At 37.5% G+C, this 26,499-nt stretch overlaps 1 protein-coding gene across 21 annotated transcripts in view; it reads left to right on the top strand.

The window, feature by feature from the left end:
- Positions 1-26,499, top strand: part of RBMS3 (RNA binding motif single stranded interacting protein 3) — a 1,287,947-nt gene that overhangs the window by 586,389 nt on the left and 675,059 nt on the right. For 3 of the 21 annotated variants that reach the window (XM_025461076.2, XM_025461075.2, XM_025461078.3), the window contains exon 1: positions 11,419-12,891. The exons of the other annotated variants lie outside the window; for them this stretch is intronic. In XM_025461076.2, coding sequence (XP_025316861.1) covers positions 12,817-12,891 — 75 coding nt within the window. In that variant the 5' untranslated portion in view covers positions 11,419-12,816. Of the gene's footprint in view, positions 1-11,418; positions 12,892-26,499 lie in introns of those variants that run through there. 21 annotated transcript variants of the gene reach the window in all.

The following is a 26,499-nucleotide window of genomic DNA, read 5'->3' as shown; positions in this document are numbered from 1 at the left end:
CTTCCCATCTGTTGGGGAAAAGGATCACCAGATATTTAACAAGGGCAAGTGGTCAGGATCTCAGTTCTAGGAGTCATTTAAAAGGCAGACACTTAAAAATGCTAAAGGAAAACTGTACCTGGCATAAAAATCATATCCCTTCACTGGAAAATAAATAACATTAGGCCTTGAGAAGATCAGCCTTTTTCTGCTCTGGGAGGAAATAATGTTTATGGATGGGGTGGTTAAATATTTCTACATCAGCTTCTCTTAGCAAGGACATGGTATAATGGACAATTGGTTATCCTGGGTTTGACAAAAAGAGATTTCCCAAACCAAACATATTGAATCTAATACATTTATCCCTGGTCAAAATGGATAGATCCTCCCATTAAGACCTTATAGAATAACACTGTTTGATTTTTCGAGGGACCTTGACACAACATTGTTTCTTTACCAAGAAACTAATTTTTAAAGTTTTCAGCAAAAATAAATAAGCTGGATCTGGACAGCAGCCTTTCCCATTGTCAGAACCATCTGATCCACAGGTCCACATTAGCACAGTGGTCCCTGTTTCCCTCTCTCTGGACACTTGTGTACCTTTCTCTCAAGAGGGGAGAGAAGACTCTGTCTTAATCTTAAAATCAGAATGAACCCAAGCATTGGCATGAGCCTCCCACCCCCTAGTCAGAGAGAGATGAAGAATGAGCATCTGACCCCAGATGGTTGGGTGGGAGTCTAGGACGTTGAGAAATAGACGGGCTTCCCTATGTTCCTTTTAATAATTTGTCCTCCTTTATAGAACAAGAGAATTCAATGTTTTCAGCCTAAGGTCTGGGAGGGGAGGAAGAAAGAGGCATCTCTGGGCCAGATGTCTCCTTTTCCAGATGCTGCTTTTTTGGAGACTTGCTGACACTGGGTTCCTATGGGCCACTCCCCAAAGCAAGGTACCAGGGAGTCTCTTCTGTGTACCTTCCCTGGGACGTACCGTTTAATGCCATGCAGCTAATCCTGACAAGCTCTCAATTCTCTTTCCTACTGAATTTGGAGAGGAAGGAAAAGAGATGAGCTGGTAAGGGGTCTTATTCAGCATTGTTTTTTTTTTTTTTTTTTTTTTTTTAACCTTTGTTGGAGTGGTTTACTTTTAACTATCTTTGCTAGCCAAGAGGTGACATCCTGGGGACCCTGACAGTTTGGCCACTCCTGGAAGGGGTAAGGCAAGGTTAACTGACAAATTTAGCACAGCTGCCCATTGTGGGGTTGGGGGGAAAGCTACAGGCAGGCCATGTACACACTGAGTTACTTACAGCATCTCTGTCCCTCCTCCCCTGCACACACATATGGACCTGTCATTGCAGCAGTTAAGGTAGGAGAGCAGTAATCCAAAAGTCTAGGGATTTCACACTGGTTTCTCCCATCCTGCAATGCCAAGCCTTCCTGGAAGGTCTCCTAAATGAGCTCAGTGTGACCTAATGGTCCATCCTAGTCATAAGTGACCATTGTTCTTAACTCTGAACAGGTGTAAACATTTGCTTGTACTTGCTGAATTTTGACCTGAGCTTTACCATTTTCTTTTCTTTTCTTTTCTTTTCTTTTCTTTTCTTTTCTTTTCTTTTCTTTTCTTTTCTTTTTTCTTTCTTTTCTTTTCTTTTCTTTTCTTTTCTTTCCTTTCCTTTTCTTTTTTCTTTCTTTTCTTTTCTCTTTCTTTTCTTTTCTTTTCTTTTCTTTTCTTTTCTTTTCTTTTCTTTTCTTTTCTTTTCTTTTTTCCTTTTCCTCCTTCTCCTTCTCCTCCTCCTTCTTCTTCTTTTTCTAATTGGCCAGAACCAATTGCTTTACTTCTTTTTGTTTTGTTTTCTTTCTTGATAATTTGTGAATAACAAAGTTTATTTCTCACAGAGGAAAACAGAGAGAGAAATTATTAGTTACTGTTGATCCAGAGCTCTGCAGATGTTAAAACTTGACATTATTATTTAGAGGTTTGGTTTGAACTAATTACCTCTTAGTTTTACTAGCCCTATATAACAAGCTACCTTCTGCAAATTTTATGTGAAAGCCAGTTTTCTGAAAGGATGAAAGTTGTTGGAGCAGAGAATGAAATAGGTGCTAAGTTTTATTTTCCACTAAATAATTCTCCTCAAGGTGGGTAAACTTTCAGTAGTTAAATTGCTAAAAATGAAGATTCTACACTACAAGAACAAATCTCCAAGAGACAATTATATGTCTGTGTTCGTAGCATTTATGAGTCTCAGTAAACAGTCAGTACATTTATGTTCCCCCCATTACCTTCGGTCATAAACTTCCTTAAAGAAAAACGAATAATTATGTTTCCTGACTGTGAAATGAGCATTAACATTCAAATACCGAAAGCCTCTAGGTGGGATGGATGGTACATCTAGACTTCCAGGGATTGAGCTGTTTTCGAGGCATTGGCTAAAGTGTCAAGCTAACCGTATGGCCTTGATTTAGTGTCGTTCACAGAGATGTCATCTCTAGAAGGGAAATCATAATTTGTGGGGCTATTTTTGGACTTGGGGCCTCCCAGCCTACAGCTGTTGGGAATGGCTGGGCGTCACACAAAGCCCCTGGCTGAAGTGTGTCAAGCTTGTGCTATTGGCCTGAAGCTTGCCATCTACCCCAGGGGCCAGCCAGTGTATCCCTGGAGCTAAAATGATGCAGTGTCATCCTAGTTTAACAAGTGCATCCCGGCATCATGGACTATTGGAGTCAGGAAGCGATCTTAGATGACCTCGTTACAACCTGCATTTTACACAAGAGGCTTTGGCTGGGGAGTCATTGTGTCCAGGGTCAGCCTCCAACCAACAAGTCTCATATCTCCTGTCTTTGGGTTTGGTACTCTTAAATATTGTCCTTGGGGTCAGGAAGGTGACATAGGTTAGAGGGTAAGGAATAGATAAAAAAAAAAAAAGAGTGAGTTAGGAAGACAAGAAAAGTAAATTTGAGGGAATTGCATTTTTCCTTTTAGTTCATATGAGTTTCATTATTCCTTGTATCTCAATCAGAAAACACATTGATGCAACTTCTCCACCACTAGAAATGTACAAATGGAAATGAAAGGAAATAAGACAATTGTATATTTTCTAGATCAGCACTTTTCAAACTATCTGTCATGAAAGACAGGTTTTTGTTTATTTCTAATTGACCTCAGCTGATATTTCTGTAATGTGCAATAGAAATTACTAGAAAAATGAAGTGCAAACTTTCAAAATACAAGTCTAAAATTTTATTTCTTAGAGACAAGAGACATAAAATTCTGCTGACAAATTACTATATAGTTGCTAGACACTTATTCTTGATCCCTGTACACACTGGTCATGGACACAGGAGAACTGCCTTGGTTTCCTTTTCTCTTTTATTTTGTGCTTTTGTCTGGTTCTCTAGGTTGCAACTTTCTGATATCAGGGATGGCATCTAAGCATCTGTTATTCTTGACAGGTACTTTATTGTGTTGAATAACAAGAAAAAAATTTAAATGTTTCCTCATGTAAAAAGAAAAAACAAGTTTACAATTATAAAAAAAAACAAAAAACAAAACGACCCAGAGATCAGTGTATGGATTCATGTCAGGGACACATTGTGGTAGAACTCTCTTAAGAAGAGACTTAAAATGGGGACATTTTTGGTTTACGTGGTTTGAGTGTAAAGAGGATTGAAAATATTAAGCATTTCCAGTTGTCATTAAATTTGAACTTTCTACCAATTCTTGTATCCTCTGAAAGACCTCTAGACCTTCTAAGTGCATCAATTAGGATTAAGTTTGTTAGCTTTAGAAAATAAAAAGTACGTAACACCCAGGTAAATTTAAGTCTCAGATAAGCTTCAAGTGCTTTTTATAAGTATGGCCTAGATATTTCACGAGAAGTGCCACGTACAATATTTGGGTGGGACATAATTTGTATTAAAAATGTATTAATCAGGATCCCTGGGTGGCTCACCTGCCTTCGGCCCAGGGCATGATCCTGGAGACCCGGGATCGAGTCCACATCGGGCTCCTTCTGCCTGTGTCTCTGCCTCTCTCTCTCTCTGTGTGTCTCTCATGAATAAATAAATAAAACTATTTTTTTAATGTATTCATCATTTGTCTGAAATTCAAGTTTAACTGGATATCTTGTATTTTATCCAGTAATTCTTCTTTTTAAATTTCTTTTAAATTTTTTTAATTGAAATATAGTTGACATACAATATTATGTTAGTTTTAGGTGTACAGCATAGTGATTCTAATTAGTAGTAAACTTTTGGCCTGGACTTCTGCAGATGTTTCTAGAGAGAAGGCTCAGCCCAGCCAATCAAATCTGGTCATATTGACCTGCCTTGCTTAGCTATTGGCAGCTGGAAGCTGAAGAGTCAATACAAAGTAATGATATTCCTTTTAGGAAAATGTGTTTCTCTTGTGACAAAGCAGCTACTCATCTGTCCTGACTTTGCGGCTGTTAGTTGGTTCACTAAGCTCTGGTTCACTGCTGGCAAAAGTCATGGCGGAAGGTGTGTTTGTAAGAAGGCCACAAGAATCTGCCAGCTACATGAAGACAAAGTTGGCTCAGTGGTCTGCAAATAGTGGAATTCTTTGCATGGAAATATACAAGAAGACAGTGATAGACTCCCCCCCCCCCCCCAAAAAAAAAGAAAGAAAGAAAGGAAGAAAGAAATTCCCTGTTTCTACAGCGTATTGTAAGCAAACTGATGTTTACAAATACACTTATGAGAAAGAAATGCAAAGGCAGAATTAGTGGATATTAAAAAAATTAATGTTTTAGATACTTATGTAGGTTTACTGTAGTGTCTGCGAAGATATGTCCATTGCCGTTGGTAGCTGTTTTTCTTTCTTTAAATGAGGATATCTGGTTATAGGCCTTAAATCAGAGTTTTGTCATTGTTAAATTATACAATTTATGCTCCCAGTCTTTAAAGAAAGATAAACTTTTCTTAAAGTGATGTCTGACTCAGGTAAGAAGGAAATGGCTATTTCAATTGCACACATAATTTATTTTAATGTCATATCTGGGTGTTTAAAAATGTCCTGTCAGCTAATAACAACAACAACAAAAATCTTAGGAATATACTTACCTAAGAGAATTCTTTAAAAATAATATTTATTTTAAATAATGAAATATATGCTCATTTTAAGACAAATTTGAAAAATGCTGAGATTTCTGGAGGGATAAGAAAAAGAAAGTAAAGTCACTGATAACACTATCATAGAGGAAACATTTCCACTATTGTTACTTCGATGTAGTTCTTCTATTCTCTTGTCTATGTGTTTTTATTTCATAGTTGAAAACCTACTCTATATACAAGGTTGTATTCTGATTTTTCTGTTAGCTATTTGACTTAAGCATTTCCCATATGTTAAAATATTTCCCAAGTATCATTTTAATGGTTGAATCATACTCTGTACTGTGATTTACTTAACCAAACTAGAGTTGGATACTCAGAGTTCTCCAATTACTTATTCCTAAATGTCTAGTGATGATCTGTTTAGATTCCTAGAACCAAAATTACTGGGACTGACAAGGATGAAAAGTTTTAAGGCTATACATTTTGTTAAGCTCTATTAAAAGCATTATAGATATTTACTAGGAATGTGTAAGAGTATCTATATCACTGACCTTCATTGCTGTCATTTATTTCATTTTATTAACCTAATGTATTTGTCTGGGTTCTCCAGAAAAACATAACCTGTAAGATGTGTTTGTATGCAAAGAGAATTTTAAAGGAATTGACTCGTGATTGTGGGGGGTGGGAGTGGATCCCCAAACTTCAGTTCAGGTTGTCAGGCTGAAGACTCAGGAAGAGTTGATATTGTATCTAGAAGCCAAAGGCAGTCTGGAGACAGAATTTCTTCCTTCTAAAAGGATCTCAGTCTTCATTCTTAAAGCCTTTACCTTTTTGGATGAAGTTCAGTCCCATTGTGAAGAATAAGGTGCTTTACTCAGAGTCTACTGATGTAAATGTTAACCACATCGAAAAATACCTCACAGCAACATCTAGACTGGTATTTGACCAAATGACTGGGCACTATAGCCTAGCCAAGTTGACACATACAATTAACCATCACATCTGTGGTCCAAATAGAGTTTATACTATTTGATAGAAGGCCATGTTCTTTCTTTCCAGTTTTTTCTCTGTTCAGTACCATCTGTTTTTATGAAAACACACTGACTTATTTAGGATTTTTATGTATACTGTGAGTTTTCTGTTGTAAACACAAAGATTATCTTAATCCAGTTTTGGAATAAAACATTTAAGATCTCCATCAAGTGATGCTGAGAAAAAAATCTGGGTTTGGGCTTTATGCAGATGTGAGTTAGGAATATTCCCCTACCACGTTACAACTGTATTGATTTGGATTGGATAGCTAAACCCTTTCCTTCTTAATTTGCTCAACTAAAAAGTAGGGAGAATCATACCCATTTTCCAGTAACTTGTTAAGTTCTAACTGGGGAAACATTTATGAAATTCTAATACAGCATCTAGTATATGAAGGGCCATCTATATGGTCAGTACAGAAAAACCTTCCCCTTCTCTGAACATTTAGTAGTTACACTTGTAGCAATTTTCCTCCTAGAAGACTTAAACATTTTTTCCATTTTAAGTATAAGTCTCATTTCCCTTCTACTTCATGAAGTATTGCATTTTAACCACTGATAGATAAATGAGATGATTTTAAATTAATATTTTACTCATCCATCTAACAAATATTTATTAAATGTACATTAAATCCCAAGGATTGTTCTGGGTGCTGGAGATATAACAGTGAAGACGATAGATAAATTCCTTGTCCTTTTAGCTTGGATATTAGTGGGAGAGACTCTTAAAGAAAGAAATCAATAAGTATAAAATCACACTACAAGTAATATCATATAGTCAGGATAGGCTAAGTGATGCTGTGGTAAGTCACTAAATCTCATTAGCATAATTACAACAAAAGTTTATTTCTTGCTCATGACAAGTCAGTGGCTGGTTCAGGTGACTATTTGAGGCAGCTATTCTAAGCCTTCCAATATGCTTCCTCCATATAAGCACATGCTTCCATCAGGGAAGAGTGCACCAGTGAATCAAACAGCAACAGTTAAAAGCTTCTACATGTATCACTTTTGCTTCATATTTTTATTAGCCATAGCAAGTCACATGGTCATGCCTAATTTCAATGAAGAGGAGAAATGTGACTCTTGGTAATCCTAGTGGTAAAGGAGAAACATATGTGACTACCACAGTATTAAGTATATAAAGAACAAGAGAATAAATAAGTATCTTTTAAAAAGATAATAAAACAAAATAAACATAAGGTTTCAAGTGTATCATTGCTTAAATTTATAATAAAATATGTATTTAAAAAATCGGGTCAACTTAAAGTTATTTAATAACAATTATTAAAATTTAGTATTTAGATAAGAGGAAAGGCATTTAGGTCATTTATGAATGACTGATGTTTGATAGATACTGAGATGTTAAGTCTACTTGAGGACAAGGGTGATGGTTTTTATATTGCTATTCTTGGTTATTTAGGCACATACTAGATGCTCAGTAAAACTTCATTGAAGTTAATATGTTCATGGTTTTAAATTATTCTTACTTCTCTATTTGGTTGACTGTCTTAAAATATAGTCCATTATATTTTTGCTCTGATGCTTGGAATTTCTTCCAAGGCCAATTTTTATTGTTTTTATCTACATTAAAATTTTACATTTAATTATAGTTTAAATTTGGACCACAAATGCTTGAATCACTAGTGGTCTCTTTCTCCTAGTTTGTCTCAGATATGTTCCTAAACCATGGGTGTGTCCAGTAGGACAAAAGACTACTACTTTACTGTTGGAGTTTGTGATCTACCATTTTGTCTTCTTAAAAAAAAAAAAAAAATTACCTTTAATATCTGTTTGGCAACTGCTGTGTTGAAGAGATTTCACAAATTTGAATAAAGAGGGCAACAAATACTGAGTGGCGGTTTTGTTTGTTTTAATTTATTCAAGATCATGAATGTAAGATAGAATAGTATACTTGCTTTCAAAGATAGCATATTATGATGATGATGATGATGATGATGATGATGCCTCTCTCTCTACTGTTCTTTCCTTTTGCTTTTGACTAAGTCTTTGTCATTTAAAAATAAATCAACCAAAGAGAGGACCCAGTTATTCTTTGACTGGATAGATCAAGAGCAAACTGGAAGAGAATCTCTGTCTCTACCCAACTGAACCTCGTTTCAGTACCATCACTTCTCTGTTTCTGGATGGTATGTCTGAGATGTTGTCTCTATCCTAGAAACCAAGAACTTGTCTTAAATTAGTGCCTCTCCAGTTTGTGCTGTGAATCACGTGAATCTGTAAGAGTCCATGCCCTTTGATGAGTTTGCTGCTCTTGGATTTGTACAAAATTTGTTTGTTAGTTGGCAAATGGGACACAGCTGGCTTCCGATTTAGAGAGTGTTATAAATTAGTTACCTCCTACCTTAACTTGATCATTTAAATGGAAAGCACTATGGCTCCAACAGAGTAGACATGATATAAAAACCATTTCTGACGTGAGTATCTTGCCTCCTCAGTTGTGATGGCTACTGGTATCTCTGAAGGAAAATAAATAAATAAAACACAGGTTCTGCAATTCTCACAAGTGGTAAACTGTCTTTGCATTATTTAAGAAAAGCTTTAAGTGTTCAATGAATGTTCTTAGACTAATGACAGTTGATGCCAAGAATATAGCAATAATCCAATGAAATAGAATAGCATTTTGTAAAGTGGCAATTTGTGTAGAAATTGCAGAAAGCATCAACACATGCTGGGAACTTTACATATAAGTGAGTTATAGCTTGGGTGAAGGAGTTATTTATTTGGCCTTTCATTTGTAAATAAGACACTATTCTTTTCCTTCCAAGGAGTAGCTAGGCCAGTTATTAATAAAAGAATACTGATAGCCTTTGTTCATCGTGGCAAAATTGAGGATCCTGATCTTATAATTCTTAGTATTTGGAGGAGCCTTAATAAGTCATTTAGGAAAACAGCATTCTATAGTTGAAGATGGCTAGATCTATAATCAAAATATTTGGGTAGAGTCCAGGCTATACTATTAACTGTCATTAATTTAGCTTTCCTCATCAAGTTCCCACTAAGGCTTATATGATATGGTCTAGGGTACCTCTCTAGTCTTGTTTGATAGTCTTTACTTCTTACTTGCTCCATTTCATCCCTATGCCATTTCTTGCACATTTCAGAAGTGTTCTTGCTGCCAGGCCTTCTGTACTTCCTGTTCTCTTTGCCTGGGATGATCTTCCCCCAGATACAAGCTGACATTTATTGGGCAGATCCAGTATGTTCCAAGGCGTTATAAATGCTTTGCATGTTTGTTATGGTGAAATTTCATGATAGCCATATGAAGTGTGTAGTGACATTGAATGGATGAGAAAAGAGGCAGAGTGATCTGGCAAAGGCAGGATTGGAACGAAGGCAGTTTGGGTGAGAGCCAAGGCTCTCACAAGAAGTGCTCTCATAGTACACAACACCCAGGGTGTGGTTCCCACCCTTCCTTTAACCTCAGAGCTCTTTCTTGGTGAGCATTTCCTGACTATCTTATTTAAAGTGGAATTCCTGTGACTCTTTCTGTTTACTTAGCTTTATATTTCTGAACAGTACTACATATTACCTGATTTATAATGCCTGTTTACTTGTTTACTTGTTTATCTCCCTCACTAGAATATATATTCTATGAGGGATGGACGTTGTTCTGATCCGTGTCACCACTCCATCCCCTGCATCCAGAAATGTACTGAAATGTACTGAGAGAGGATATGATTTGAGTTAGAATTTTTATCGGATTTAAGGTATCTTACTCTTCAAACATTTGCAGAGCATCCATTTTGTGTCAGATTCCATGACAGATTGTGGAAATAGGAACGTGAATGAGAATAATGGGGACTCCTACTTTTCTGCTTTTCCTGATGCTTTTAGGGCATCCTAGAAGAAACAAACATGCAATTAACAGACAGTTGCCCAGGATAAGTATCCTTTTAGGGCAAATATAAGGTGCAGCAGGGAAGTGAGGGTTCAGGGAAAGCTATTCCGTTGAGAGCTGAAGGATGGGCTGAATGGGGATGCAAGACCATTCTGGGGCAGAGCAGATGACAAAAGTCCCTGAGAGAGCACATTCCAGTTTATTTATTTATTTTTTAAGATTTTATTTATTTATTCATGAGAGACATAGAGACAGAGAGGCAGAGAGACACAGGCAGAGGGAGAAGCAGGCTCCATGCAGGGAGCCCGACGTGGGACTCAATCCCGGGAACTCCAGAATCAGGCCCTGGGCCGAAGGCAGGTGCTAAACTGCTGAGCCACCCAGGGATCCCCTGCACATTCCAGTTTAAAAGCAGTTCACTGTGACTCAGATATAGACTACGAGGGCCAGAGTTTACTGTCTGAGGCTGGAGAATAAAGTTGGGTTTTCAAGGGTCTTGAAAACTATTCCAAGGAGTCAAGACTTTATTGTCTGAGCATTGAGATGTCACTGAATGATTTTTAAATCAATGTAGTTTTGATTTAGTATCTGATTCAGTTTACTGCCTTCAGCCAGATAAGTTGGCAGCATTTCCCCTTTCTAGATGGGACGAATAAGGCCCAGAAGAACACATTTCAATGTTGGTGGAGTTGATTTAATTCTCTTAATGACAGCAATATCAGGGCTTCTAACTCAGACCTTCCCACCCTCTCTCCTTCCTTCTTTCTGGTTGTTATTCTTTTCAAGCATAAAACTATTTATCCACCATCCTTAACCTTTTCCGAGGAATATCCATGCACTCACACAGCTTCTAATAACCAGACCCCTGAGTGGAAGCCAGTGACCTCATGGGTGGCAGGGCTTGTATGTGGATGGATACCATATTGTGCACTGGGCTGGAATTCTCTGTTCTTCTTCACTAGGAAGCTGGATTTGTACCAGGAACCTCTTATCTGAAAAGGCAACTCTAGGCTGGGGAGAACAGAGCTGGTTTGACGAAGTGGAGAGGCGCTCAATATTGGTCTGCCCACGCTTTGGGCATGCGTGAGCACTCACAGCAAAACACAGCTGGCATGTCTAATTTTAGCCTTGACTGCCTTGAAAAGGGACCCTTAAAGGAAATATATCTTCTCTGAAACCATTTGTATTATAATGTAATAGCTGATAGACATGTCAGCATATTACTTATTATTGGTGGGGAAAAACTCTGTCAAGTAATTGTGATTTTTTTTTGTGATGATATCAGTAAAGTGATTAAAGCATCCCTGAATCAAAATAATCACAGATAGACAGTGAGAGAACCAGTGATTTTATTTATAAAGACGCCTGTAAACCTAACGGGATACCTCTTTTGATGCTTACAAAATGGATGTAAGGATAAGAATGATCATTTCGGCTTTGGTAAGTTGGTCATTGTGAGCTGATGATGCAGGGCTTGCTAATAGTAGTCCTGGCATAGACTCTCAAATTTCTTCAATACTTAGCATCCTCTGTGTCCTCCGAGAAGTAAAAGGTTAGTCTCTGAACCAGGTCTTGGATTCATCTGGCTTTCGTATGTTAACAGGTTTTGAAAGCATCCGGGACACACTTTTTCCATTTTAACCAGCAAGGGTCGTCCGTCTGCTTTTATTTTTGTCTTTCTCTTCCTTCCTCCCTTCGTCGTCTCTTCCCTCCCGTGGTCTTCTGTGTTTTGTTTAGCAGTGTGGCTTACCTTGCAACTTGGCAAGAAAAAAAAAAGGCAGCTCTTGTGTGGGGTAGATGGAGGGAAGGATAAGAAATAATCCACTGCCCGCATTTGAGTTCCCTGGGTTCAGTTCCAGCGGCAGCAGCTTTGCTGCAAAAATTGCTTTGCTATTCGAGATAGCCAGCAGAGGGAATCGGAACTTTGCTTGCAGCAGGGGTTGAAGCAGGCTTTTTTTTTTTTTTTTTTTTTTTCTTGGAGGAAATACTGCAGCCTTCTGGACTGCGTACGCTGCTCCCTGGAGAGGCTCTCTCGGTTCCACCCACCGGCTGGAAGGAGAGGAAGTGAATGAAAGGACAGGACGAGCCCCGAACACCATGTCACTCTGGGAGGGAGACAGCAGCAACTAGGCTGTGCAAGGTTTTTTTTTTTTTTTTTTTCTTTTTTTCTTTTCCCCTTTCTTTTTCTTTCTTTTTTTTTTTTCTGTTTCTTCTTCCTTTCTCTTTCTTTCTTTCTTTCTTTCTTTCTTTCTTTCTTTCTTTCTTTCTTTCTTTCTTTCTTTCTTTCTTTCTTTCTTTTTCCTTTTTCTTTAAGGTGGGGAAAGAGACGAACAGGAGACAGGAAGCTGATCTGCAAGGATTCGGAGTTGTGCTAAAAGGACTTTGATTTTTTTTTTTTTTCTTCTCTCTCTCTTTACAAACGCTGGCAATTGACATCACTACAGACAGCCTGGGTAGAGAACAAACTGCCTCATCCCAAGTGGACCCTGGCAGCTGGGGGAAGGAAGGCACGATCTGGGAAGGCTGTGTGTGTGTGTGTGTGTGTGTGTGTGTGTGTATGTGTGTGTGTGTTTTTGTTGTTGTTGTTGTTCTACCAATACCCTTCCTTTTTTCTTTTTTTCTTTTTCTTTTTCTTTTCTTTTCTTCCTTCCTTCCTTTCTTTTCTTTCTTTCTTTCTTTTTTTTTTTTTTTTTTGGTGTGTTTCTTTTTTAAATTCCTACCGTGTTGGAACTAGCGAGTGGTGGAAGACGAGGGATCTCTGAAGCCTCATCAGTCATCGGGACTGTCAGGAATAGTGGTTTAAGAGGACGCTCGGCCTGGGGCACTATACCCTGTCATCCAGTTCCCTGCCTCGGAGATAAAGATTCCAGCTACATGGGCAAACGCCTGGATCAGCCACAAATGTACCCCCAGTACACTTACTACTATCCTCACTATCTCCAAACCAAGGTATGGCTCGACTCACAGTCTGGCAAGCAGTGTGGTATCCTGCACTTGGGATGGGAAACAGGCATGTGAATTATTATTTACCTCCCCTTCCCCATCACCTCTTCCTGCTTCTTTGAAATTAGTAACATACCAATGGAGTTAATGAGGCAGAGGAGAATATGAGAAGAAAGCAAGCCCTGGGATTGTGGTTTTTCTCTTTTAGCAGAGATAATAGTTTCGCTCGTGTTCCTTTGTTGTTATTTGGCAACATAAAAATGTTCCTGATATCCGTAGTAAAGTGCTTTGCAGATGGACAGGGTTGTTAGAAAGGAGATTGTAACAGTGATTATCAGGAACAAGAATACAATTTCAGAGGCTTTTCTGGTGAGCTGTTCTTTGTTTGTGGCTCTAAAAGGGTTTTTCTCACTGGATAGGACGCACCAGGGTGGGGGCAACTCAAACTTTTAATCACTGAGTATAGAATGAAAGAAGGGTGTGGGAAGGTGTAGTACAACTAACTAAAGTCCCTTAGAGTTTGTTTGGGTGTGCTTTTGTTTTTGTTTATTTGCCTTAAATATTTTATTTTATATGGAGGGTGATCAAGACCTAGAGACTGAATTTTGGAGCTTTACAATAGATGTTCTTTACTTTTCAAAGCTCTGTTTTTCTGTGCTGCCATCAGGAGGCCTGGGTCTTGAAACGGGATGAAATATAACTGATGATAATTGGACATGAATTGGTTAAATACTTTAGTCTTTATGTGTGTGCGCAAATGATCATTACGGGGCCAGTGGAAAGCCCACGTAACTAAGCAGTGGGCAGTGCCAACCATGAACTTTATCCTGCAGTTCAGACATGAAAGACTCTCAGGTGTGAAATCACTGCTCCAATTTGTCAGTTAAATTGGACTTGATTGAGTTGGGGGGGGGGGAGGGTGTCGGTAGAGTTACCGCTTCGAATGTATGGGTTATGTTTCTGTACAGATGATATTATTTTGTATCGCATTAGCCAGACTCCACTGTCGTCTTAATAAATAAATATGCCGAGAGTGAACAAGGCGTGCCTGAGTGATCTGTGCTGTCACCAGGACTCGTTGATGTGATTAGTGTTTGGTAATTCATGCTGTAGTTAGCTCTTATTTATTCTGTCTCCTCAAACAATGCCTATTTGTAAACCAGACGAGGCAGCAGACTTTCAGAATTCTATTAAAAATTGTTGCATTTTTTCTTTCTTTTTCAATCGCTCCATGACTCGCCCTGCCCCTGCAAGGTCGACTCACATTGCTTTTTGCCTTTGTGAGCATTTAGTTTGTGGGGCTGCTGCTTTAGTAGACCAGCCCTCCTGCTCCCGTGCCGTGAGTTTTAACTCTTTGGGGGATTGGGTGGAGAATGCTCTCTGCCTTCCTCAAGGAAATGGCAAAGCAAGGACAAGTTTAAAAGAGGAAATTTATAGTCATTCCTCATCCCCCCCCCCCAAAGAAATAAAAACAACAAACCCAAGGGTTCCATGAAAAATATCGGACATTCCATCCCTTTTACTCATTTGGCTAAATTTTTCCAAATGTTTCAAAATTCATGCTTTCTTTTTGGTTCTTGTTTTTGACTATGAAGTGTATTCAGAAAGGAAACTTTAGATAAAAATGAATGGAATAATTGCTTTCCTGCCTGAGATTTCTTTTAACTTATTGCTAGCAGGAAATAATGTCGTGCACATTATATTAAGGACAGGATGTTGGATGAGCTACACTGATGGGAAGTGTGTGTGTGTGTGTGTGTGTGTGTGTGTGTGTGTATGTGTGTGTGTGTGTGTGTGTGTGAGAGAAAGAGAGAGACCGGGAGAGGGAGAGAGAGAGATTGAGGTAAAGAGAGAAAGTGCAGTGGTGAGGGAAAAGAGGAGAGCCTGAAAAATATAGAGGGAATTTAAAAAAAATCTGTTTTGGGGTCCTGTGCAGTTTAGTGTTGTGTAGACAGGCGGCATCTGGATCTTGTTACTTTCAAGCTAGTCAAAGCCATCAACTTCTGGAACATTTTTAAAGAAGCTAGATCCATTAGGTGACCTAAGCTGATATTCGGGTAATCAGATCAGGGTGGTAGGGAATATAAGATCAGCTACTTTGGCTATCATGGTAGTTCATATTGATTATTATGTTGTAAAATTTCGACAGAGCTGTGAAGTTGTCGAATACTGTTACGGTGGCTCTGAAATGATAGACATTAATAACATTCCTGGAAGCTGAAGATGTGAAAACGTGCCCTGCTTTGAATCTTGGGCACACAGGGAATGAGAAAAAGGGTCAATCATACTTTAAAATGTGGGGACTTTCTGGCAGCATGAATACTATGTAAGAAAGTACTATCATGACCCAGTATAGCATGAAAACAACTGGGTTATTTCAGTGTTGTCTTTTTGCTCTTTTTATATTTTTATCTTAAAATATTACCTATAATAATTCTGAGGGGAATACATGCTGCTCATGTTTTTGGTAAGCCTTGGTGGAATTCACAAAATCTACAGTCCTAGCCTTGGCTTATAGTTATAATCTATTTTAAAAAGCAGAGCTATTTAAAATGATACTGATATATAAAGAATACTTATTATTGATAAAAATAGAGTTCTGTGGTTGACTATAAAAGTCATATTCTGGTGACATTATAACTTAAGCTGTCCTGTAAAACCAGGTGTTTTTTAACTAATCAACAAAAGCCATTTACTGACATTAGTTTGGGGTGAAAAATCTTTATGGGGTTCTTAAAGAACTCAAAGGTGTATTATTGCATTTATTCAGACAGTACAAAATACTGAACCTTTTCTTTCTACTTAAATGTGTGTGTTAGATACAGCTGTTCTTTTCTTATGATAAAACAAAATGAGAGTAGGATGTCTAAATAAATGGAAAGGTTTCCCTTTCCTCAAATGCAATTAAAGTTTTAGAAAAACTTGGGGCACTTCCCTGCTTTCTCTGCTCCTCTTATTTTCCCATTACATTAGAACTAATTCACTACCTTTGTTGCTTAAAAAGAAAAATAAATTAGAAATAAGTTACTTATGCTTCTCTCCCTTTGAATCATTTTCCAAATGCTTAAATATTATATTAGATAAATGTACATATAAGTAAAATGAAAACCCAATGACTAGTTGATAGCTATATTGTGGCAGTATTGTTCTAGTATGCATGCTTTCCAAGACCTTGCATTAAAAGCTGTCATTTGTCAATTTTCTTTTGGCCAATTTTTTCCCCTATTAAAAGAAGCAATTTAAAAAAGAAACATTGTTTGTGATTGAGCAGAAAAGAAGCAATCTTGATGACATGTTTTAATATTTACATAAGTGCCATAGCCGGATTAAAAAAAATCTTCATCAAAACGAATTTGCTGTTTGAAGGCCACCCAGAATAATCAGCAAATTTTAGAGAAAGGGGACCAAAAAAAATAGCTCATTAGCTTAATGATAATATCCATAATCACGTTTGATTGAGTTGTAACCTAATATTTCTCAGTAATTTTGTTATAGCCCATTCAAAGCAAGCAACCTGTTGCTATTGCATTGTGAGACCCAGGGTGAATTGCAATCTGAATTTGAGTTATTTTGTGGAGGCTTTCTTGGAAAAGCAACTTAATCATAACTAGGAAGGCTAAAAAGAGTAAAACATGGTCACAGCCTGGTGAATTGATACTTTGTTGCTGAGAAAGATATTTCCCTCATGCATGGTATCTCGAAAACTTTAGTCATCTTCCCAAAAGTTTAAAATGCATCCAAATGCACACAGCAAGCTAGTCCTTCCTTCCATTTCCTTACCCTGACCAGGTCATGATGTTTCTACCAATCCAGGGCATGGTTTCTCCTCTGCTGCTTTTCCATCAGCCTACTGCTTTCCCTTCTTTGACAGCCCGCTTCCCCTGAAGATCTTGCAGAAAGGGTTTCAGCCTGTGGGACCCAACAGAGTTTTTCTGGCTGGTGGTACTCAGACTGTATTCAGAAACTGGTGTGAAGTTGGGGTCAGGTATAGGGAGTAATTCATCAACTGCACACTGACTTCAGGCTGAGTTTCCAACCATCTGCAGCCTGGACAGCTGCCCATCTCTCAAAGTCTAGCTAGAGCCCAACTGATTGTGCCATAGAGAGAGCAAACACTTGAAACACGAAGGACTAAGGAGTAGGGAAAGGAAGAGAGAGGCTCCTATAGGGCAAGGGATATTCTCAAAGATGTGAATGTACAGATCCTTCAAAAGCAAAACAGAACAACCTCTTAACATACTTCTTGCACATGAAAATGTAGAAAATCTTGCAGAGGGAGGGAAAGAGTTTAGAATTTCCTTAGTACTTCCTGCCTCAGATTTGCATTGATAGCCGGAGTTGGTAACTTGCCAGTTTTAAAACAGCCTTGAAAACTCCCAAGTTCTGTTTTCCTTTGAAAGGCTGAAACATACAAAACTGGTTTTCTAAAATTCGTCCAGCAATAGAACTTTGAGGTACAACTCCAAATATTTCTTTCGCTTCAGGGGGTAATATGATACCATGAAACTATGATAAATCTTGTTTGTCTCATTTTAGAATGTATACAATTTTAATTGGTTTTGAATAAGAGAAAAATAGTAACAAGGGGCCACTCTCCCTTTCTAGTTGTCCTGTTTTCTTTACTCCCCCCCAATATTAAATTATCTTTGGAATTGTCTTTTCTATAATGCAGTCATTGTTTTCACAGTACTAAGTTTAGTGCCTAGCTAAAAGGAGGAGATATGTAAAAAGTTCATGTTGTTGTCTTTCTCTCCAGAATCATTCTTAAATCAAAGAAACCTCACGTAAATTTGTTCTAACAGTATCTTCCTAACAGTTTCCTTTCGCTTTCTCTCAGTTTGGGAAAAGAACAATAGAATTATAAATCAAAATTATTTCTCTGAAGTAATTAAATCTGTTAGAGGGTTGGAGGTAGGGGTGATTTGCAGGGAGGGAGGCAAAAGAAGAGAAGTAGGATGTAAGTTCATTTCAGGTCTTTCTGGCTCCAGGAATTCTGGAAAGCTTCATTTTTGCACTAATATGATTTTACACAATCCTTTTTGACATTATCAGTCTTTTTGGCAGAGAGAGGGCTCAGTCACAATTATGTCCATGCCAAATTCTAAGAAAACCAGTCTTTTCCTTTAAAAGAATATCTTTTTAGTGTCGGACTTCTTATTCGGAGTAAATGGTTGATGTTTATCCAAAATTGGCTTCGAGTACTACATTAAAATTGTGTTTTGTAACAGTCTCATAAGCCACAGCTGTATGTGATTAAATAGTGTAATATCAAAAGCATGTGAGAATAGGCTTTTTTATGCTATAGCTGTTGCACAGCAAGAGAGCAGATGGAACTAGAGGGAGAGCCAGGGCAACAGTGTATTTATGTGTTGTAATACCTGTGTTGAGGATACACATTGCTATTTTTTTGCAGTAGTGGGAAAATGCTGAACTATCTTGGATGTCATTGAAAAATACACTTTTTGAAAATGGACATGGACCTATCATACCAATTTTTATTTTAAACAGAGAGTTACTTTTTAATTAGAAAACACATATTTACCAAAGGGTCCGAAACCATTGCAAGTGGAAAGATCATAATGATTTTCCATGCAGCACACATTCAAATAACAAAAGTGAATTTCTCATTTCTGTTTTGAAATCATAACTTTTTTGCTTTTTTAAACAAATTAAAATGTTTTTGCTACTTTAATCTGTGAAACTATTGTAAGAAAATCATGAGGCCATTTATTCCTAAAAAGGAGTGATAGGTAATGAAGAGAACAAAATAGTCTGTGGTATGATTCTTTTTTCAGATTTTTGAAAATATAGTATTTGGTTTTGTATGCCTATTGCTCCTTTGTGGCCACTGTTAAGAAGTATATACTTGTACAAAGGGACATACTTTTGGGTCTATCTCTTTAGCAGGATATCATAATAAAGAGATTTGTTTTTCATGGGATGGTTAAACTATAAAATTTTTGAAAGAAAATATTCATGAAACCTGTCATCTTTAGTTTTCTTGAGCTTGTGAATCTATAGGATACTAATAAGAGATTTATTAGTAAGTCATTGTTTTCAGGGCCTTGAAAAAGCCTATAGAAGTAGCTGTTGGTTTTCAAATTTCAGACATTAAAAAGCAATTTGGAAAAGGAAAAAAAAGAGGGGTTGACAGAGGTAAGTTGGATTCTGTTTGTTTTGTTTTTCATGTTGATATAAGCAGCAAATTTGTTCACATTTAAATTTTTTTCATGTAGATTTACTGGTCAGGAAGTATATACCATGTGGAATCAGTAACTGGATATAGCTTTGGAATTCAGAACATTGACATCTAATGGATAACAAATTTCAAGAGTATGGATAATAAATGCTGAGACATGGATTCTGGTTTTGTTTTATTGTTGTGTTGTTTTATTATTATTCTCTGATTTGTGTGTCAATGGATTGGTTTCTAGGTCAGATTCTCTAAGATCTCTTCCAGGCTTAGCATTTGTGACTCGCACTTTGAGATAAATGAGCCTGCTTTGATGTATTCGTGGTACTGGGAGATGACCTTGGTTTTGTGCCATGGATGAGTTTTGTTCAGGTCCCCATCCTTTCTCCAGAGCAGATCAAATACTGCTTTGCCAACTCTGGTGATTTGATGAATTTAACTGTCTGCTTCCTTTGCCAATCTAAACCCAGTGTACCAAGAGAAACACATCCATCACCTGGGAGTGGGTGGAGAGCAGCTCCCAGGGGTGGGACAGAATGACAGGCATCATTTAATCATGGTCATTGCCAGCTTTGTTATTGTGGTTAAAGTTTTCTCCTTTGGGTAAAATTAGAGCTTATCCAAAGATGGTGACAGTGTGATGCTTTACTTTTCTTCATTTAACTTCCTCTCTGCAGGTGGTTTCAGAACTGAATGGGTAGGCATATGTTTGGTCTAACCAGTGGGGTGATGAAGGCAGAAGGATTGCCTCATTAAGGCCCTGACAACCCTAGTTTTGTGAATGAAACTAGGAGCTAGTGCCAATATGGAAATGATAATTGATAGATGAAATACTATTTTGACTGGAGGTTACAAATCCTTAAAATCCCTGAATTGCTGAATAGTAGCCTTTAAAACATGAGAAAAGAATACTATAGTAACTGTACTATATGGAGTAATAGGAGGAAGAGAATTACTTCTCCAGGACACATAAGCACAACCGTTATCTTTCTCTCTTTTTCTCACTAAGTACCCTTCTTATTCCCCCAAAAGCTTCTATTAGCCAAATTAATGAAAGTAAATAGAGGGACACTTGGGTGGCTCAGCAGTTGAGCGTCTGCCTTCAGCTCAGGGCATTACTCCAGGATAATGGATCCAGTCCCACATCAGGCTCCCTGCACAAAGTCTGCTTCTCTCTCTGCCTATGTCTCTGCCTCTCTCTCTGTGTCTCTCATGAATAAATAAATAAAATATATTTTTTAAAGAAAGTAAATAGAACCTTGAATTTTGTTTTTATGAATGATAGCCAGATAGAAAAACTAGACCTGACTACATACACAGTTAAGGCAACCCTGATAATGTCCTGTCTTATTGTGTGGAAAATAAGAGACAATGGAAGAAAAATAAATCTTGCTATATTCTAAGTATTGGTACTAATTATTTTAGGTACTGATTTTTACTTTGTTTCAGAGTTAGCTTTCCTACCATTACATTGTAGGATTAAGAAATTGGTATACATCACACTTCATATGCTAGAATCTTGGGCTATTTCATTCTTAACTAATGGTTTTCAAGCTGAATATGAATCATGCATAGAATTTAAGGAGAGTTTTTGAGAAGTCTTCCTATTTTTATCTCGTGTACTGCTGTCTATTTATCTTAGTCACATTGCTGATTGATGACGATTTAATGAAAACGAAAATGGAAAACAGAATGCTAACTATCTGGGTTTCTGGAACCGGTTAAGATACCTTAAAAGCTTTCCTTACATATGTGAGTCATATTTGAAGCTATTATCGATGTCTGTAAACTCTCATATTGCCCCTTTTAAAACTTATCACTCACACAAATTGGGTGGTGGTACCCTGACTATAGCTCATGTTGAGGTAACTTAGCATTCAAGCAAATATACTTTTAAGCTCCTAGCTAGTTTCGAGTGGATGAAGTATTTGAAGGAGTGTGTACAAAGCTTGGAATAAAATTTCAGAGATTGTTTTCTAGTGTATCATACAAAAAACCCATCTGACATACTTACAATGTTTCATTTCTTCACCTCTTCTCAAAAGATGAGAAAAACTTTTTTTTATTTTTGACTTGGTGCTCGTCCCTGGAAGGGTTGTGACAGCTCCCGAATTACCCTTGGTCTTGGCTTTCGGCCCCTAGGCCTCTTGTCCATAGTTGTGCATACCAATTCAAACTGAACCATTTGAAATAAGGATGTTGTGTTTCAGTATAAGGCAGGGAATTCTGAGAAAGCATAAAATTTTGATGTCCTTTTTAAAAGTTATTCCAAAAAATTAACCACTGCGTTTAAACATTATTATTATTAGGACAACTAGACTTTGTGTTAACAATGGCAGATTTTCCCTTCCTGGCTTGTTCTTGTTCTTGTGTTTAACTTTGTTAATAAGCTGGAAAAAGATAAGGAAAAAAAATCAGAAGAGATAGGTCAATGAACATGGAAGAATTTCTCTACAAGTTTAGTGACTTCTTTTAGCAATGGGAGTAGTGATGGGTCATTTTAGAACCTTCATATTTTTGTCTTAATAGCTCCCATCCCACAAACTAACAAAGATATTAATATGCATTCATCTTGCACATCGAATTAGAATTTTTTCATGCAACAAAATATCTAAAGAGCTTTTATAATTTTGCTGCCAAAACTCTTTGAGTGCAAGTAAATTCATTTATCTGTGCCTGTGAATTTTGGGCCATCATCTTGCATATGAGGATGTTCTTGCAATGTGAAAAAAAATCTAATGCACAGAATTTCTTGAGGTACAAAGATTATCAAGGGACTAAATAGAATGATGAGTAAAGTTGACAGTGAGTTGTTTTGTTGATATGCAAACAAATGTTTATCACTTTTAGTTTCACTGTTTTCTCTTTGTTTTTGAGGCAGTGCATTTTTTTCATCTTGTCAGTGTTTTTGTGGGTTCCTAAAATGGTCAGAAAGCTTGAAAAGCTGGCCATATCTCTACCTATTGTGGCTTTTTGGCATTTAAGATATCTCTGTATTTTAGAAATCCCAAATTTCCGGGGCGGGACACATGGTGGAACAGCACAGCGTTTCGGAAAATGTCATTAACATTCTTTGGCTAAAATATGTCAAAAGCAGACACATTGGATTGACCTTTGGCAGCAAGAGCAACTGAGAGATCCAGATCTGGGTGCCAGGCTCACAGAATTTTTTCATTGTGCAATTGGTGGAATTGTTTACCAATTGGAAATAAAAAAAAAAAAAAAAAAGAACTCGAATGTAACAGGTGTTTCCCTGGACTTCCAGCTTAGGGGTAGAGACAGGAGGCAAGTCAATGGCATGATATGTACTTTATGGCATAATCTTTCTAAATTCTTCTGTTTATAAATTGGGTCATGGATTTGTTGCATGTATTAAAACTGCCACCTCCTTGTGTTCCTCAGTGTCCATGGTTATTTACCCAGAATCACTTCTCTTGAATACATGTGTCTCTTAAAGAATACATGTAACTATAAGTATGCACACTCCAACCAGACCTACCTTTACTTGCAGAAGTGTGGGACACCCTGAAGATATTGTTTCTCCAGTCCTGAGCCTCATGTGAGGGCTTCCTTCATACTCATTCTTGTCCCAGTGATACAAGACAGTCAGGATCCCAGGCTCACGGCATGATCATTTTCTCCCAACTTAATCTTAAAAAGGAGGTGTTTTTGTTTTTGTTTTCTTTCTCTATATTCACCCATACACTTGTACCTAAAAATCCACTCGCTTCCCCAGTCTTCCAGGGAGAAGTCTCATAATCACCCAATGTTTTGATTCTCTACCTAATTACTCAATTTTTCTTCCCAGCTCTCTAGCCAGATCTCACTGAATTTCATCAGCAAATTCAATGAATCAGTTTTGATTTATCTCTCTCACACATAACACACTCACACACTTCTGGAAACTTTAAGGATTATTTCAGTGGTTCTGATTTTCTCTGAGTCTAAATGACCAAGGGGAATTTGAAGGGGCAAAGTGACATATACCTGTTCTTTCCAGGTTTTTTATTTTTCTTTCTTTCTTTCTTTCTTTCTTTCTTTCTTTCTTTCTTTCTTTCTTTCTTTCTTTCTTCTTTCTTTCTTTCTTCTTTTTTTCTTTCTTCATTCCTTTCTGTCTTCTTTCTTTCTGTTTTCTTTCTTTCTTTCTTTCTTTCTTTCTTTCTTTCTTTCTTTCTTTCTTTCTTTCTTTCTTCTTTCTTTTCTTCTTCTTCTTCTTCTTCTTCTTCTTCTTCTTCCTTCCTTCCTTCCTTCCTTCCTTCCTTCCTTCCTTCCTTCCTTCCTTCCTCCCTCCCTCCCTCCTTCCCTTTCTCTTTCTTTCTTTCTTTCTTTCTTTCTTTCTTTCTTTCTTTCTTTCCTTTCTTTCTTTCTTTCTTTCTTTCTTTCTTTCTTTCTTTCTTTCTTTCTCATGTTGATAGCAAAAAAAGACAAGCCTCACTAAAATAGGATAACTGATAATTTCCCTTTCTTTTAAAAACATAGTATCTTCCCATGACCCAAGATATACTGATATTATACAAGTTTAGGTATCTATTCTCTTTTCCCTGTTTTTGATAACATTTTTTAGAAATTTTGATCAATTGACTCTAATTATTTTTCTCAAATAATATAATAATATTTATACAGCAGAAATTCTAATGATCTTCAAAGCTTTTAGTGATGAGACTGTCAATAGCATGGTAGAAAAAAATGGCAGTTCTACAATTTTAATTTAAGAGGTGACTTATGAGAAGTACCAAGAAAGGTAAAACAAAGAGAAGAAGAAACAGAAAATATAAAGGCCAGCATCTTATTCCACTTTTCAAATTTCTGGAACCTGGCTGTTTGTTTTCCTTTACAAAGGCAAACAATAAGGGCTACGTGGCAAAGGAAATATAATTTGCAAATTGAAGAACTGTCTTTGGGGAAAATTTTAATGTGAATATAGAACTTTGTATGGAGGAGTCATATAGTTGAGGCTTTTGGTATCTTGTGGGGAAAAAAATCAATGCTTGTGAAGACAAACTTAGTGCTTTGTTGGAGTTTTTCATACGTTGAGGCACTTGGTAACCTCCATCCAGCACGTGCTTTATTTGTTCTGACTTCCTATCAGTAGTTCTCAGAGAGAATCTGGATAAATGCTTTCTTGATGCTTTTGATTGGAAAGAGGAGTGGTTTTCAGAAAGTCTCTGGAATCAAATTTTAACACGTATTTTGGAATTTCTCTATGTAAAATATTCATATAAAATCCATACATGCTTAAAAATATAATAATGAGTGAAGCTATGTTGTTCAGGGGAGAAAGGATCTGGCTTTGAGAGGGCAATATCACAGCATAAATGATAAAACCGGCAAAACTATATTGGCGTGAGGGTCGAGCAAATGCAAAGTGCTCACCATAGAGCCATACTGTTCGCAGGCCATCCGGCGTGATGAAAGGATCCATGGAGTAGCTGAACTGAGGATGTGTGTGCAAATGCATCTCAGTGCTCCGGACTCCTGGCACATGTGTGTGTTAGAGGGTGTGTCCTGGTGAACAGAGGGTCTGGATTTCAACATGGTCATTGAAGAATGTGTGTTAATAGAGGCCCAAGGTTAGCTATTATTCTTAGTCATGGTCCCTCGTTCCTGCCATGTTCATTTTCCTCATTTCCCCATCTTCATTCCATTTTGGATGGCTGTCCGAAGTGCCTGCATCTCCCTGCCTTACCCACATCACTCTTCCTGGGGGAACAAATTCTTTTCTTTCTATACCACAGCTTCTACTCCATTTGCTCTTTCCTGCTTACCTGCCTGCTTTTCTCCTCAAGTTTTCAGCTATGGATTTGCATTACTTTGCCTGCTTGCTTTTATTATTCTTTAAAAGATTTTATTTATTTATTTATTTATTTATTTATTTATTTATTTATTTATTTATTTATGAGAGACACACAGAGAGAGGCAGAGACATAGGCAGAGGGAGAAGCAAGCTCCCTGCAGGGAGCCTGATGGGGGACTCCATCCCAGGACCCTGGGATCTAGGATCATGCCCTGAACCAAGAAGGCAGGCACCCAACCTCTGAGCCACCCATGTGCCCCTGCCTCCTTGCTTTTAGTTCCTAAACTTCTGTATCCTCCTTCTTATTCTCTTAATTTCCAGCCCCCTCTTACCTTTGTAGTTATAATCCTGCTCCCCTACTTCTTTCCAAAGTAGAGTAGGATTGGGTTTTAACTTTCTTCTTTTGTGCTTTGTCACATAAATTTATTTTTGGCTTTTTGAACATACTTTTATTCCTCAGGATCATATTGTGTCAGATTTGGTCTGTGAACCTCTTGTGGTCTAGGACCATGAGGTCTTCCTCTATGAGTGTCCTGCAGTATCCAGTTGAGTGACTGATGCAGACTGCATAATGAAAGGTTTTCAGAATGTATTAATTTGTGCTGTTCAGTGTCTTGCACATTAGAGCATTGCTGAAAGCAGTGATTTTTAAGTTTTATATATTTATTTTTTAATTAATTAATTAATTAATTAATTTTGGAAAGCAGTGATTTTTCAAACCAGACTTGCTTAACGTCATCTTTATCTCTATGGTGCTTTATGTCAAAGGGCATCTTGTATACCAGAAGTCCTGTTAAAGTACCTTTCTTTATATATACAGGTTGAGGCAATCTCTGTCTCACCTTTCCTACCTGAAATATGTGGGCCACAGGTCTAGGTACACTTTGTTGGCCGGTGTTGGTTTATGCCACTAGCTAATGGAACACATTATGATAGCAGAGGTGAACTAAGTCAGAAACTGTAATTGAAAAAGAAAAGAAGAAAAAAAGGAAAGGAGTGGGGAGGGACTAGAAAAAAAAAAAGAAAAAAAAAGGCAAAGCAAAGAAAAACTGCCACAGCATTGCATTCCAAGATGCTGGCAAGAGCATCAGAACATATGCCAACTCAGGGAGGGGCAGAGTGGATTTCAAAGATATCTAAGTAGCCAGTATTTGGAACTTGGGGATGAGAGTAAGCAAGTAGGTCAGGACTAAATGGTAGTGATGGTGGTTTGGAGGGAATGACAGAGGCCATTCCTGAGCAATTGCCAAAAATATCAGCTTGTATATGTGGCTTCCTTTCTTGGGTTGGCAGAGAATTGGACATATCAGGAGTTGAACTTAGCTAAGGAGCTGGGAGACAGGTTGAGCATTAGGCCCATCCCTTTGTCTACTTTGCTCTCCAGGGGTTCTTGAGTCTATTACCTGTATATCATCTACCCATGCCACATAATGGTCTACAACAATAGTGACATGGATTTTTTTTTTCATGGATTTTTTTAATTCAAAAACTTGGAAAGACCACTTTGAACGTGAGGCAAGAATGATGGGATTCCTATTTTGAAAAGAGAAGTCTATATACCTTCCCTATACAATTAACTAAGCAGGTATAAACACACATCTAAAGTAATGACAGATGATACAAGATA

Source organism: Canis lupus, chromosome 23, assembly GCF_003254725.2.
Source record: "Canis lupus dingo isolate Sandy chromosome 23, ASM325472v2, whole genome shotgun sequence".
NCBI lineage: Eukaryota > Metazoa > Chordata > Mammalia > Carnivora > Canidae > Canis > Canis lupus.
The sequence above is the reverse complement of the archived record's forward strand: the minus strand, read 5'-3'. Positions and strand labels throughout refer to the sequence as shown.